Below are 14,554 nucleotides of genomic sequence, written 5' to 3'. Positions count from 1 at the left end.
AGTCTTGACGATTACCAAATTTTGGAAGTCCTTCAGGGTCACTCTAGTCTTTCCTTCGTCAAGGGAGAAATAGCATTGCGTTCTTACAATAGTGTGGGATACGAAATAAGCCGTTTTGGCTAAGGGTTCCGCATGCTGACAAAAGCCAGATAATCTGAGAAGGAATTTATTTAGTCCCTGGTCTAGAAAGACCCCCTAGAGTATCCAGATCCTGAGGCCAGGCCAGAGGAAATGAAGTTCCATTTGGAACATCCCTTGTAAGCATTAGTTGGTACGTATGAACCCGGGGTCTGTCCTCGCTCTGTCTTCTCACTCGTTGTAGTGATTTCATCGAACAAATGTTTTCCAAAGAGGAATAGTTTCACATTCTCTTCACACTTCCCTCTAACCATGTGGCTCCTCCAATCAATGGCCCACCTTCGGCTGATGTTGAGATATTGCTTTATTGACCACGCACCTGCTTTCCTCCATACAGTAGACATTTATGACTGAATTTCTCATGGACGAATCTTTTGGTGATGAAAGAAGTCGTGTTCTGCAGTGCTGCTGGGGCATGGCAGATTGACAGACGACTAATGTACCCATTTAATAGGAGACACCAGATCAAATTCCGTGTTCACCTTGGGGGAAGCAACATTTCTTAAGAATTTAGTGTCTCATCAAATTTCCCAGAAAGTTTTTACCAGGAAAAAAAAAAAAAAGTAAAATATGTACTCTTACCACACAGCCAGCTAGCTTACTTAAGCATCGAAATTATTCAGGCGGCTGTCAGACCGAAATATTTGGAATGGTGCCAGTTTTGTCTCTGCTTTCTATAACATCTAAGGACTAGGATCTAGCAGTATAAATGAGAATCAATTTCTTTTTGGGTGATTGGAGGCTCCATAATTGAGTGATCGTAACAACTTAATTGATGTTAAGATACACATGGATTTCTTCCTCACCACTCGATGAGAGTAATGATGAGACTCCCCACCCCCCATGATAATTATTCAGTGTCTGTCACAGATTTTCTTCTTTTCACAGTACCTGCAAATGAACCTACATCAATCTTGTCTTTTAATCAGTGTTTTGCTTTATCCCAGATCCATTTCTCCCATTACCGTAGATTGTTTTTTATCTTGTCTTTCAGAGGAAAAAAAAAAAATACAGCATGTAGCCTTGTTAGATGTGATTCCCTGCCCCTCCCCCCAAAACATATTAAAATGAACAAAATTCTCCAAGAAAAACCGGGAACTTGAAGTCAGGAATAACACTTTCATTGGACCCATGTTATCCTTTTTATTTGGAAGATAAATTTTTCTTCTGTTTCATTTTATTCTGAAGGACAGGGTGAAGATTTACACAGTCTCTGATCAGATTCCTTCACGTGGTCTAAATGCTGTACAAAGCAGTGTATTCCTGATAGGGCCATCTGTCAAAACACCAGTGTCAAAAATGAATCAATCTGAGTTGCGGATGTGTTAATAAATCCCTTTGAAGGGCTTAAATGTTTAATTAAAAACAAAGTCAAGTATGGAAGTCCTTTAAAAGCCACGTGGCCTGCTTTGTATTTTCTCTAGTAACATGTCAATTGCTCACATGGTTTTAAAAAATGATACTGATACAATGTTACTAGCGAATGTTCAGGAAGACAAGCTAGTATCTGGTGTGTAGGAAAGGAAGTCTAAAGCTTGCAAGTCTCTGTTCATAAAATAGTTTGGAAAGAAAAAAGTCAGAGCTGTTGTACCAATGTTGTAAACCTGTCCTATTCAGTAGAAACATGCTCGCAGGTTGGAATTGGTCACAGGGATCCTTTACTGTAGTGAGTTTAAGGAGCTTGGTTGTACTTCCAGATTTTAAGAGCTGTTATGACAGCTCTTATTTGTGTTTTGTTCCGATCTTGGCCAGATCTGATGATTTTTGACTGTAAATAAAAGGCTACTCTGGTTGAACTGCCTAGAATTCATCTGAACAGGTATTACTACAAGAATGAATTCCATTGGGAATCTGATACTTTTCAAAATAAATGCTGTGGCATGGCAGTAACAAAAGTAAATTAATTTTTTTTTCAAAAGGAAATCAGGGTTTAGACAAACCTGAAGTTCATGACACGATTAAAACAAAGTCATACGAGAATGTGTACTTTAAGGTATAATTAAATGTGAACAGTCGGGGATGGTAATGCTATTTCTGTGAAATTCTCCATGGAACGACTGTAAATACCAGCTTTTGACAAGAAAAGCACCATGAAAAAAAAAGAAGAAAAAACCCACAGAATCAAATTCTAGTCTTTTAAAATCCATAGCAGCCATGACCTTTACTGTGAAAGCTTAACTGCACGTTCCTTATCAATCACAACTAAATTAAAATGAACTAAGAGAAAGCACATACATTAAGCTTTGCAAAATTGTGAAATTAATATTCCAGCTATGTCACCTTCGCCTGCATCGGGATTGAGCAAGGGTGAAAGAGAAAGAGAGATCAGTTCCACGAGTTTTGGAGAATGTCAGAGTAAGGATCCACTGAAAACTTTTATTTCTCCATTATTATTCATACTGTTTGATGTTGCCATTGGTCTCGGGGGCTGGGGGAAAACTCAGAGAAGGGAGGGAAGAAAGAGAACTGCCATGAATAGAAGTGTTATGGCACTCTTGTTGACCAAGCACAGACCAAAGACAAGATGAAATAAAAAGTGATGGGCACATTTTATCCAAGTCTGGAAATGTGTGTCTGTAGTAATGGAGACACCAGGAGGTTTCTCTGCAAACCTAGTGACTCCATTCTTTGTAATTATCAAAGGAAGTCTTTTGACTGCTTTATTGAGTTGTCGCTGGCATCACCAAAGGAGGTAACTGCTGACATTGTCCCCCGTGCAAGGGCTTAAAAAGGAGAAAAACCGGACAAAGTTTTCTTAGTTCTTTTTTGATTCAGCCTTACTCAAAAAAAAAAAAAAAAAAAAGGGAGGGGTGATATCAATATCAGAAAGATAATTCCTCCCTGCTGCCTCCTAAAAACTTAATTCTTCTAAAATCTGCCTGAAATAAAGAGGAGAGCAAACCATTTTGGGGCAGGGATTAGAAACCTCAATGCCCCTGGGCAGAAGTGGCAGCCGAGAACACAAAAGAGAAATTCTGTAATTCTGTAACACAGTTCATGACTGATTTATCACCAAAGTCAGCTATTTGGTTACGTGGAGTGTGGTTGATGGGAGAGTGTAATGGTCAAAATGCCAAAGTCAAAGTGCCAGAAGACTTTCTCTGTAACATGTCTGTGTTGATGTATCCTGTTGGTGTCTGTGTTTTCCTAGCTCATCACTGGCATCTTCAATGTCTTTGGTGTCTTTGGGCATCTTCCTTTTCAACAGGAAGCTCTTGCAACAAATTTGCCATTTTACCACTGATTCTCAGAGAGACACAAATGCTTTTTTTCCTATGGACTAAACTGTATGATAAGCCTAAGTCTTTTGGCCACAACCACCCATACCATAGTAACAAACCTAAATGAGTCAATGAAGGCAGAAACTTGCTACATTTGGTGCTAGTGGAGGAGGGGCAAGTGTTCTTGTGTTCAGTGATGCTGAGAAAAATGGGCGTAGGCTGAAGTCTCTGCAGAGATCCTTCCCTTGTTGACAAAGGGCTCAGCCGACTTAAGGCAGACTCTGCCAGCAACCCTGTGCTGGCTGCAAAGCACCCATGGTCTATTTTGGAAATAATCCTCCTGCTTGAGTGAACCCAAGACGGAGACCCAACCTGATTTAATTTGTTGTTTCAATGAGGCTATTAGAACAAATACCCTTTCGGCAGCTACTCGAACAGAAAGAAAATACTGTTACCTTAGCGTGCTCAAGAAAATATCATTCTCAAATTGTGTTTATGGGAGTCCTATGATGTAGCTTAACTGCATATTCCATGGAGGCTTGTAGCTTAGCCTCCACAATTACAATAAAAAAGCATTGGGCATAAAGCACCAACGAAAGCCCATCGTATTAAGAGAGCTCAGGCAAAAATATCGGATTCAAACTTCTCTGACTGGTACTTACCTGTCCATTTAGTTTCTTCTCTCTCGGCGTATTCATTGACTGTACGTTCGAAGCGATTGGGTGAGTCACTAAAAAGGGACATCTCTTGCCAACTTGAATTCTCCCCTCCCCACTGTACAAAACTGAAGATGAGAATTAAACCCTCAGGCCTATGCACTCCTTCAACCCAAAACCCTACTTCTTAAACAAGCCAGAAAGTATGTAGAACAGTATTTGAAAGTTTCCTTTAGGATTCACTGCCACCAAACCATTTTTTTTCTTTAAATAAAAGATATGTCATTTAAAGATCACAAAATACACTTGTATACATTAAAATACTAACAAAGAATTAAATAGAAATAATTTTTTATTACGTTCGTTAAGTAACACAGTGGTGTATAGAACACTTTCACATACAGTGGGTATTGTCTTACAGAAGTTATTTTTCTTTTAATAAATGAGATTTTCTATTTTAAAGCTTGGACCATTAATGAGTTTTAAGAGTAAAATATCAAGTTATTGGATAATAAGTTAATACTTATAATTTTAAAATATTATAGGCAAATTCTGGAGTAAAGCAGTCATTCTAGTGGAGAAAACATGAAAATTGATACGGAACACTTTTGTAGTCATCATTCATGTTGAGAATATCAAAGGCCAGCTACTTTTGGGTAGTACTACTGAAATCATAGCAAACTTTGCAAAACTGGACATATTAGGACGTTCAAGAGTAACTTTTGGCAAAAATGACCTAACAAATCAGATGATTGGATTGCAGATCTTGATAAAGGGAGAAAGAAGTGATTTTTTTTTTTTAAGTGAAAACTCTTTGACTCAAGCTGCTTTCTTTCATCCTCTACTTGATATGACATCAGATGACTTACTAGGACTTCTAAATTCTCAGAGCGAGCTTCGGTTTCAATGGTCACTGACTTGGCATGAGCTCTCGTCTCAGACACGGGCACCCACTTTGTGGTCCCACACATACTGATTTTAATTTACTTAATTTTTCTGACAACAATACCAAGGGCAGTGGTCAACACTGACTTCTGGCTTAGTCCAGGATAATGGCTTGGGCTTGATTAGGAATTATCAAACAGTGATTAGTCCTTTGAAAAAACGTAGGGCCCAGTGACCTGTCCCCCTACTGATTTCTGCCCAGTGTCCTCCATTATTTCATCCATCCGGATTATTTTGCTTCCTACTCTTGTGTCGGAAAGCTGTCATCTGCTCAAGCACCATCAGGATTGGTCCTCTATGTTCACCTTTAGAGCAGGATTCCTTTTATCATAGAAATAACCTACCTCTTCTTTCTTTCTTCTCTCCAGTTCCAGATTACCAGGAACAGGACATCTTTCTCTGGAGAAAAGAGACTGGATTTGGATTTAGGATTCTGGGTGGAAATGAACCAGGAGAACCTGTGAGTCTCTTGTCTACCTCTTCCCCCCAGTGCTGTCTTCTAAGATACCAGAGCCAACCGGCAGCCGTGGCAGATCACCAAGATTTGAGCCCAGCTGCGTGCAGCACAGATCTGCCTTATCTCTGACAGTATGGCTCATCCACTGGATTCAAAGAGACTAGTTCCCTACTTAAAAGTTTGTATTTGTGATGATAACAAGTGGCAGCAGCAGCATCTGGAGCTCCCCATGAAGGAAAGTGAAAACAAAAAGCAAAATAATAGGCATCAACTAATAAAAACTAATAAAAATAACCCTGAACAAAGGTCAGGAGACATTTAACCTTCTTGATCCTCAGGTCCCTCGTCTTTAAAATAAATTTAGTATCCTATCACAGGACTATTTTGAAAGGAGAAAAGAGAACTAAAGATAAATATTGTTAACTTCTTCATGATAATAATTAATAATAATAATAATAATAATAATAATAATAATAATAATAGCTGTCACTTATTGAGTACATACTATGTGCCAGGGCCTGTGCTAATGGCTTTTAATATACATTCTCTCATTTCTCCATCAAACTCATGAATTTATCCCCATTTTTCAAATTATCAAATAAAGACAAAGAAGGGTTAATTCAGTTGCCCAAGATCATAGCATTAGTAAGTGGAGGGACTGGAATGGGTCTGACTTCAGGGTCCATATTCTTAATCAGTCTTTTGTCAAAATTCTTTGTAAACTTTAAGTACTAGGTAAAGGTAGTCACAAGCATTATTGTCTACAGAAGGCAAGGAAACACAAATATTTTAGCTAAGGTTTAATGAATGGTAAATACAACCAGACCCCAAATATAAAGGCTTCTCTGCATGTGGGTGCTAAAAAAGTACAGCGATGGGACATCAAACCAGGCTTTGCTGGATTCATTTCTTCATTGGACAGTATTTACTGAGCATTCCCTATTGCTAGGCATAGTGCTGGACCTTTAAAGAAAAGTAGTATTACTATTATAATTTCCAGAGTTTCTAGAAGGAGGGTTCTTAGGTAAACAGAAAAGGAGAAAAGATTTTGGAAATGACAGGGTAAAGTGATTTATTTCTGCAAAGAGGACAAAGAGTGAGTCATCACCAGACCACAGGTAAATGGAAGGAACCAAACAAGAAATAGTTACTCTTGGGACACCTGGATGGCTGAGTCAGAAGAGCATGCGACTCTTGACTCTTGTGAGTTGGACCCCCATGTTGGGTATGGAGATTACTAAAAATAAGTATATAAATAAACTTTAAAAAGAAGTAAGTTACTTTTCCACTGTTTAAGAATTGTTATAGCACCTTCACAATGCCTGGTACCCACTGGGTGCTCAATAAACGGTTATGGCAAGGATGCAGCCCTGAATGAACACATTGAATTGTTCTCAACAATGTGAAGGCCATCAGTATAATAGTAAATCAAAAGGTTAATGTTTCACCCGTCATCCACTTATTCAACAGATTTATATTGGTCACATCGTACCACTGGGTGCTGCTGATACAGACGGCCGCCTGAGGTCTGGGGATGAATTAATCTGTGTGGATGGGACACCGGTCATTGGAAAATCACACCAGCTTGTGGTCCAGCTTATGCAACAAGCTGCCAAGCAAGGCCACGTCAATCTCACTGTGCGGCGCAAAGTGGTGTTTACAGGTATGTTTTTCATTCATCCCTTTAGACAGCGCATTGTCACTTGATGCACAGAAAAGGCTTCCTTCCTGTGTCTGCCTCCTCGAGCATCTATTTTAGCAAATCTTTGCAAATGTGATTAAGCTCAGAATTTCCAGATGGTCTGCTTCTCTCAAACCCAGCAGAACTTCTGTCACTCAAAAGTACTTTAATGTGCCATTCGTGCATGTTCAGCAAAAGCTTCTAGAAGAAGACTAGTCAGATATACACTACCTCTGCTCATCCCCCTTGCCGACCAGAAGTTAGTCACCTTCTTCATTTAATGTTAATTCTCAACAAAAGAGGTCATTCTAAAAGTCAGGAGAGTTGTAGCCTCAAATTGAAAGAACAAAAATTAGTTCTGTGCTGCCAGATAAGCTCATAAAAAGTGAATGATCCTTTACTCTGTTGTTGCCTGCATATGTAATCAGGCAAGATCTGTTTTCTCCATCAGAAAGGTGTAGAGGTGGCCAGTGCTAGGCCATCTTTGACCCCTTCCTCCTGCCTGCAGGCTTTCAGGTACTGTACGTGAGTTGTCCAAACATACAAACCCTTTCTGGCCCAGCTCAAATAAAACCTTCTCTGTGAAACCCTCAGTAATTCCCTCCTTCTTCCAACTGCCTTCCGATTTTGGCATTCCTTCCTTGCCATTCTTGTGAATCATGGTTTACCTCTGTATCAGAATCTGCCATTTTGAGACAGCTCATTGTCTGTCTCCTTCCATTCACTCACCAGCCTCTTGACAGCACACTTGGTGGTAGTTCCCCTGGGTGTGTCTACAGCCCCCCCCTTGAAATAGTGAAGACGGAATGCAGAAAAAAGCAGATTAGGCCTTCTATCACTTGAATTACTGAAGACGTAGGACATGAAATCCTATCATTTCTTCATAGCTTTAATATGAATGAAACAAATACTTGCCAAATAAAATTAACTGGCACCTTGTTAAAAATTTTTTGTATAGCTCATTTAAATGGCATGTCATTAATTATAGAATTAAGATATCAGATTCCAGTGTGAGAGTCCTACCTTGGTGAAACCAGGGAAAACAGTGTTAATCAGTCACGGATTATGCTCCAAGAGCTCATCTGTGGCCTCGGAGGATTTCTTAAAATGGTATTCCATGCAGCCAGAGGCTGTCCGTTAAAAATGGCTTTGGAGATGGCGATGAAAACTTTGTGACTTCACTGACCCAAATAAAAGTAATAGAAGCAATGTGATTTTTGTTTGTGTCAGATTTGTTTTTAAATATTAAATATTTGGGCTTTTTAGCTTTGGGTCAAAGCCATGTTAAATCTCTTAAGAGACATGAGACTAAGTACAATAAGCCAGTCACAAACATCGTATGAATTCACTTATATTCAAATTCACAGGGTAGTCAAATTCATAGAGACAGAAAGTCGCAGGGTCATTGCCAGCGGTTGGTGGAGGGAAAAATGGCTAATTAGCGTTTAATGGGTACAGAGTTTTAATTGTGGCAAATGAAAAGTTTCTGTAGCCGGATAGTGGTGACGGTTGCACAACATTGTGACTGTACTTAATGCTTCGTGCCCCTGAGCTTTATACTTAAAACTGGTTAAGATGATAAATTTTACGTTACGGATATTTTCCCACAATAAAAAGAAATCTATGAAGGGAGAAGCTTCGAAAATAAATGCCTTACCCAAAACTCCAACACACATTTTGTTGGGAGCATCAAACCTAAGTGGCTCCTACCTATTACTGTGACTTATTTAGGTGTGCTTTACCCTGTCACCCGATAAAGCAGTAAAACTGGAATCCTAACGGAGGCTAATGTACCCAGGAGTGTGATCAGAGTAGACAATGACAGTTGGAAACCAGGGAGAGAGACTAAGTATACCTCTGACAGGTGTTGTCAAGAATCCCACAATATGGCAACCTTAATGGCAAGGCCAAGGTACAGGGTCCTGCCTGATGGAAAAATAAAAAGCAAAGCTGCTTGGAAGGCGGAGCAGAAATGTGACTTTTGAGGGCAGTGACAAGGTGAACGTGCACCAAGGTCTCCGAAGCGAAGGTGGCTGTCGTCCCTGGTGCAGGCCACCCCTGCACCGGTGTTCGTGTTCCTGTGATTGGTGCCCCCGGCAGTAGCTCCGAGTGGGCCCCTCTTGCAGCCAAATTGAGCCTGAGAGTGGGTACTGATAGGCAAGGTGCTGTCAGTGACACGAGCTGGGCGTCCCCTGGGGTGTTTTCACGTGGCGGTGGATACCGTGCAAGAGCCGTGTACACCGCTGCAGCAGCCCGGCGTCAGGAGCCTGCCGGGCCGCGGCCTCCTTCCGGGCCGCGGCGCTGCCCTGCGGGCCGGCCGGCGGGCAGGCGCAGCAGCCCGAGGCTGAGCCGGGCCTCTCTGTCGCGCAGCCCCCAAAGCCGAGAACGAGGTGCCCTCGCCGGCCTCCTCCCACCACAGCAGCAACCAGCCGGCGTCCCTGACGGAGGAGAAGCGCACCCCGCAGGGCAGCCAGAACTCCCTGAACACGGTGAGCTCGGGCAGCGGCAGCACCAGCGGCATCGGCAGCGGCGGCGGCGGCGGCAGCGGCGTGGTGAGCGCGGCCGTGCAGCCCTACGACGTGGAGATCCGGCGCGGCGAGAACGAGGGCTTCGGCTTCGTCATCGTGTCCTCGGTGAGCAGGCCCGAGGCCGGCACGACTTTCGGTGAGTGTCCCCGTCCGCCACCCCGGACCTTCCCGGGATGCCGGCGAGTGCGTTGCGTTGCAAGTGAAAGATGGCCAAAGTCTCATTAACAGAAGCGCCTTCATGCTTTTCGCTTCAGGTAATTGAAGTCTTAATTGGGGGTGGAGAGTGTTTTGTAGCTTTTCCCCTCCTGAAGGTGGGACTTTTGGGGTTTTTTTGTTTTGTTTTGTTTTTTAACCTTTCAGCGGCATGCAGAATGCGTGTCCACATGCGCACAAACAACTTGAAGCATAGATGATATTTGCCTGAAACTTGGAGAGCTACCTCGACAGTGTAGAGTGGGCAGTCTTTGTCAAAGAAAGCCTTTTGTGAGGTCCTGAGTAGGAGATCATTAACAGCAGAAGCCTCAGCAGACGTAAGGGTTTTTAGCCTAAGCTTATGGTTGTACAGAAATGCCTAGGGAGCAATACAGGTATAAGGAGTAAACATAATTACACGCAGTGCCCGTTCCACCTTACCTGTGTCCTTTCTCTACTCTTTCCCCATCTGAAATTTTTAAATGTTAAATATTTTTTAACCTGTCTGGTTAAGGATCTGGTTAAGATCTGAGTTCAGAGCCATTTGTCTTCACTGCCCTTGAATTCTAGCAGGGCCGATTTACCTGTCTCATCCGGATATTGGGGGTTTCAGCAGAGTATGGAGAAATGCACTTGTCACCCTCTGAGAAGGTTAACTGATGGGTGTACTAGCAAAGACAGGACCCACATAAGTCCAGGAACCTAGTAACCTATGAATCTATTTCCTATTAGAATGGATGATAAAAATGTACTCCAGAAATGATCCATCATCTTCATTAGATAAAGAGTCATGTGTTTATCTCCCAGGCACATTTGTTCATTAATAAGGAATAGGATGAGAGATGGGGCAGGGCTGTGTGGGCTTTGAAATGGACTCTGCTCTATCTGCAAAGGAATTGTCCCCAAGAGTCCGATGACCAGTGACCCAGGTCACTGCTGGCCGAGATCAGGCCAGGTGCTCTGTCCCTTCAGCTTTCGGATCCAGTAGCACTCGCTTTATCTTCATTTAGCCTTTGTACGTTGCTTCCTGCAAAAGCCATTTCCCTAAAGTCTGTTCATTAGGAGTCCGTGAGTCAGTCAGGTCTATGCATGTGTGGCTGCAGTAACAAACGCCCGTTACTAACAGTGCTTCTGTGAGCTACGTTAATAAAGTTATCGCAGCATGTCACGAAGGGGTGACCGGACACCAAGGCAAGGTTTTTGGGGGCTTTGTTTGGAAATTAATCTGGGGGGCTTTTCTGTGTAATTTAAAAAATACTCGAACAAGGCAGAGAGGGGTAAGAAATCCCATTGTTTGATCCTCCCCATGCACCCCTTGATCTTCTCAGGATTTTAGAATTCTTGGTTTTACTTTTCTCCATCGAAATAGATGTGTCAGGTGGGAGGTTATGTGTTATTTAATGAATATTGAATGTCTTCTCACAATTTGGTCTTTAATTGTTTCCCTCTGGCTCTGACAATAAACAAGTCCAACTTTCCCTAATACCTTGCATGAGACTCCTGTTTCCCACTCTACAGAGCTGTCCTCCTACCTGTTGTTTGATACCTTTCTCCTGCGAGTTGTTTGTGGAGATGCACTAAACTTAATGAGGACCTTGAATTTGAGTACGGAGCCTCTCCATACCTGCCTGTTGGATTCCAAAAGACCATTTGCTTCCCTATTAAAAGCTCTGTGGCCTTGACCTTACGTGCCGTGATACAGACGCAGGCAGATATGCTGAAATTCAAACAAATTGGGATGCGTTTCCCCCCACATGGTATCCCCAAGGTCCAAATTATGACAGAAGAGCCTAGCCCATTTCAGTGTCTTCCGTGCCCATTTTATCGTCCTTTCCAAAAGGTGACGCAGCTGCATAGCTTGCTTCACGGTCCTCAGAAAGACGAATTCTCGAAATAGGGAACTATGCATTTAGCTGGAGACCCTGTGCCAGGCCTCAAAGTCAGTTTCCCACCCCTCGCTAGAAGTTAGCAGTGCACGTGGTTATGACCTGGGGTGCCTCACAGTGCACTAGAAACCTTCCTCTTCGAATGCACTTTTCCTGGTTTTCATGTTGTAGATGTGCAATAAGTAATAATGAGAAAGGAAATGAGCAAAGGAAAGGGTTGAGGAAGGATCTGAATCCAGCTTCGGATCACTGTCCTTAGCCTGAGTAGGTACCAGGGTTTCACTGTCCTTTGAGGGGATTTTTGTGAGGAAGGTGGAGGATTTCAGCACTAATGAGCCTTTCGGGCCCTTCCCCTGAAAGCGCACGCGACAGGCTGATTGAGCAAAGGTCATAAAAGGTTGGGTGTTTTTGTTGGCTCATCTCTTGTCATTATGCCTTTTTTCTAAAGCTTTCATCATTCCGGATAGAAGGCAGAAGGACTAAGTGTTTGTCCATTAGGTGTTTTCAGATGGAATTTCTGGTGGTAGCTGACTCTTAGGCCTCCCCAGACACCTAGGGATTATTTTTTCTAAATGGAGGAAGAACAAAACATTGGCAGAAGCTTAATAGCTGGCAAAAGTGAAGTGACACGAACACACAGTGTGTAAAGCATCCATCCCAGCTCTGGGTCTCACATTTGCAGACCCAAAATAAGCCAATGGCGAGTTATTTTGGGGCGCTCGAGAGTCTTTGAAGTTGCTAACTATCACAAATTTTGTAACCGATTGAAGGAGGAGGGAAGCTGGGGGTTCCCCCTCATTTGGAATGGGGCAAGGAGCTAGGAGCCATCACTCCGGGGCGGCAGCTCCTTCCACAGATGCACTGAGTACTGCCAATGTTTTGACCATCGGCACAGAGCTCTCCTTTAATAACATTTGCTTAATGCTTTAATTAATTAACACTTAACCTTCTCTTTCCCTTTTCAACCCTTTTTCTCCTCCCTTCACTATATTCCCACATAACTTAAAAAAAAAATAAAAACTCGATATCAAAGCAGGCAATGCATGTGTGGCTATGCCTCACAAAATAGGTCGGATTATTGAGGGGAGTCCCGCTGACCGATGTGGCAAGCTGAAAGTGGGAGACCGGATCCTGGCAGTGAATGGATGTTCCATCACCAACAAGTCCCATTCAGACATTGTCAACCTAATCAAGGAAGCAGGAAACACAGTTACCCTCCGCATCATTCCCGGGGATGGTAAAGTATACCTATTGTGTCTCTCTTTCTCTCTCTAGTTCTTTCTGTACCTCTTCTTTTCTCTCTGTCTCTTTCTTTCTCTCCTTAGTATTCACGTAATTGAAGAGTGTCGATTTCGAAGCAGCCTTATCCATCCCTAACTGAACATACCCATCATGAGCCATTGTTACTAAACCTTACCCGCCCCCCCCCCCACTCCCTTTACTTAATCCTCTTTTGCTGGGGCCCTGCCTTGCTACAAGTATAAACATTGCAGAAAATCTCAACTTTCCCCATTTTATTTTGGTTTTGGTACCCTTGTCCTTAAAATGATAGAGTAGTTTGAATACAGTGGTAAAGATCCCCTGATGTTCTATCTGGAAATGAATAAAGAGTTTTAAAAAATCACTAAAATGTAACTGTGTGAGGGGTGCCTGGCTGGCTCAGTTGGTAGAGCATGTGACTCTTGATCTCAGGGTGGTGAGTTCAAGCCCCACGTTGGGTATGAAGCCTATGTAAAATTAAATTAACAAGTGAATAAAATTTTTAAAAATGTAAATTTAACTATGATACAGTGACATAAAACCTACATAATGACACTTCAGAGCCAATACTATTCTTTTCTCTCAGGATAAGCGAACATATAAAAGGTTTTTTTTTTAATATTTTTTAATGTTTATTTTATTTTGAGAGAGAAAGCATGTGCATGCGAGTGCTCAAGGGAGGAGGGGCAGAGAGAGAGGGAGGGAGAGAATCCCAAGCACGATCCACACTCAGCACCAAGCCCAACACAGGGGTTGATCCCATGGCTGTGAGATCATAATCTGAGCCAAAATCAAGAGTTGGACCCTTAACCGACTAAGCCATCCAGGTGCCCCAGAAGTGTTTTCTTAAATGAGAGATTCTTAGGGTTTGTGCCTACTTGATTTGTCTCTAATTTTTACATGTGGATGAAAAAGGAATAAAACCTCTATTTTTGATAGGTTATATCTGCATTAAAGTAGGCCTGTTCTTATTTGTTAGTTTGTTTGGTTATTAATTCAAATCTGGTTTATTTTACACCACTGGTGATTCTGCCCCCCAGGGGACATTGGGCACACTGTCTGGAGTGGGTGCTAAGGTCATTTAGTGGGGAAAGACCAGGAATGCTTCTAAACATCCTACAGTATATAGGACAGCCCCCTACAAAATAAAGCTGTATAGCAGGAAATATCAATATTCATTATTCTTAATAAAAATGAAGTTGATACACTGATGTCACTATGTATAGATTCTTCAGGGAATTTAGTCCTGAATATTGACTTCATTCTCAGCAGACTTTGCTTTTGGGAGGAGAGTGATACTTGTCTCCGGTGTTTCAATGTCTTTTGGTGGTGGTGGTGTTGTTACTATACATGTGTTATAAAATAAAATCTATATTCTAAAGTCAGTGTTTCTCAAGAGGAGAATGTGGTTTATGGAGATAGAGTGATAAAAATCCCTGTCACTGATCTGTAAAATAAGAAAATCAGAGATTTTATTGGAAGTAATTCACCAAATGAATCTTTTTTAAGATTTTATTTTTAAGTAATCTCTGCACCCAGTGTGGGACTCAGAGTTGCATGCTCTGCCAACTGAGCCAGCCACGTGCCCCC

General features: G+C 42.1%; 1 protein-coding gene and 1 non-coding gene across 19 annotated transcripts in view; both read left to right on the top strand.

Moving 5' to 3' along the window:
• The window catches only part of MAGI1 (membrane associated guanylate kinase, WW and PDZ domain containing 1), a 631,971-nt gene that overhangs the window by 599,522 nt on the left and 17,895 nt on the right, over positions 1–14,554 (top strand). For 7 of the 18 annotated variants that reach the window (XM_019469788.2, XM_019469784.2, XM_019469783.2 and 4 more), the window contains 5 exons: positions 2,410–2,493; positions 5,329–5,420; positions 6,888–7,080; positions 9,469–9,762; positions 12,738–12,941. In XM_019469788.2, the coding sequence (XP_019325333.2) occupies positions 2,410–2,493; positions 5,329–5,420; positions 6,888–7,080; positions 9,469–9,762; positions 12,738–12,941 (867 nt within the window). The remainder of the gene's footprint in view (positions 1–2,409; positions 2,494–5,328; positions 5,421–6,887; positions 7,081–9,468; positions 9,763–12,737; positions 12,942–14,554) is intronic. The other 11 variants (XM_019469789.2, XM_019469785.2, XM_019469799.2 and 8 more) reach the window with 5 other exon arrangements.
• TRNAK-CUU (transfer RNA lysine (anticodon CUU)) lies at positions 13,353–13,425 on the top strand. Its single transcript has one exon. It is a non-coding gene; the product is annotated as a tRNA-Lys (tRNA).

This window comes from Panthera pardus, unplaced genomic scaffold (genome assembly GCF_024362965.1).
Source record: "Panthera pardus isolate Hobbes unplaced genomic scaffold, ASM2436296v1 HiC_scaffold_8, whole genome shotgun sequence".
NCBI lineage: Eukaryota > Metazoa > Chordata > Mammalia > Carnivora > Felidae > Panthera > Panthera pardus.
The sequence above is the reverse complement of the archived record's forward strand: the minus strand, read 5'-3'. Positions and strand labels throughout refer to the sequence as shown.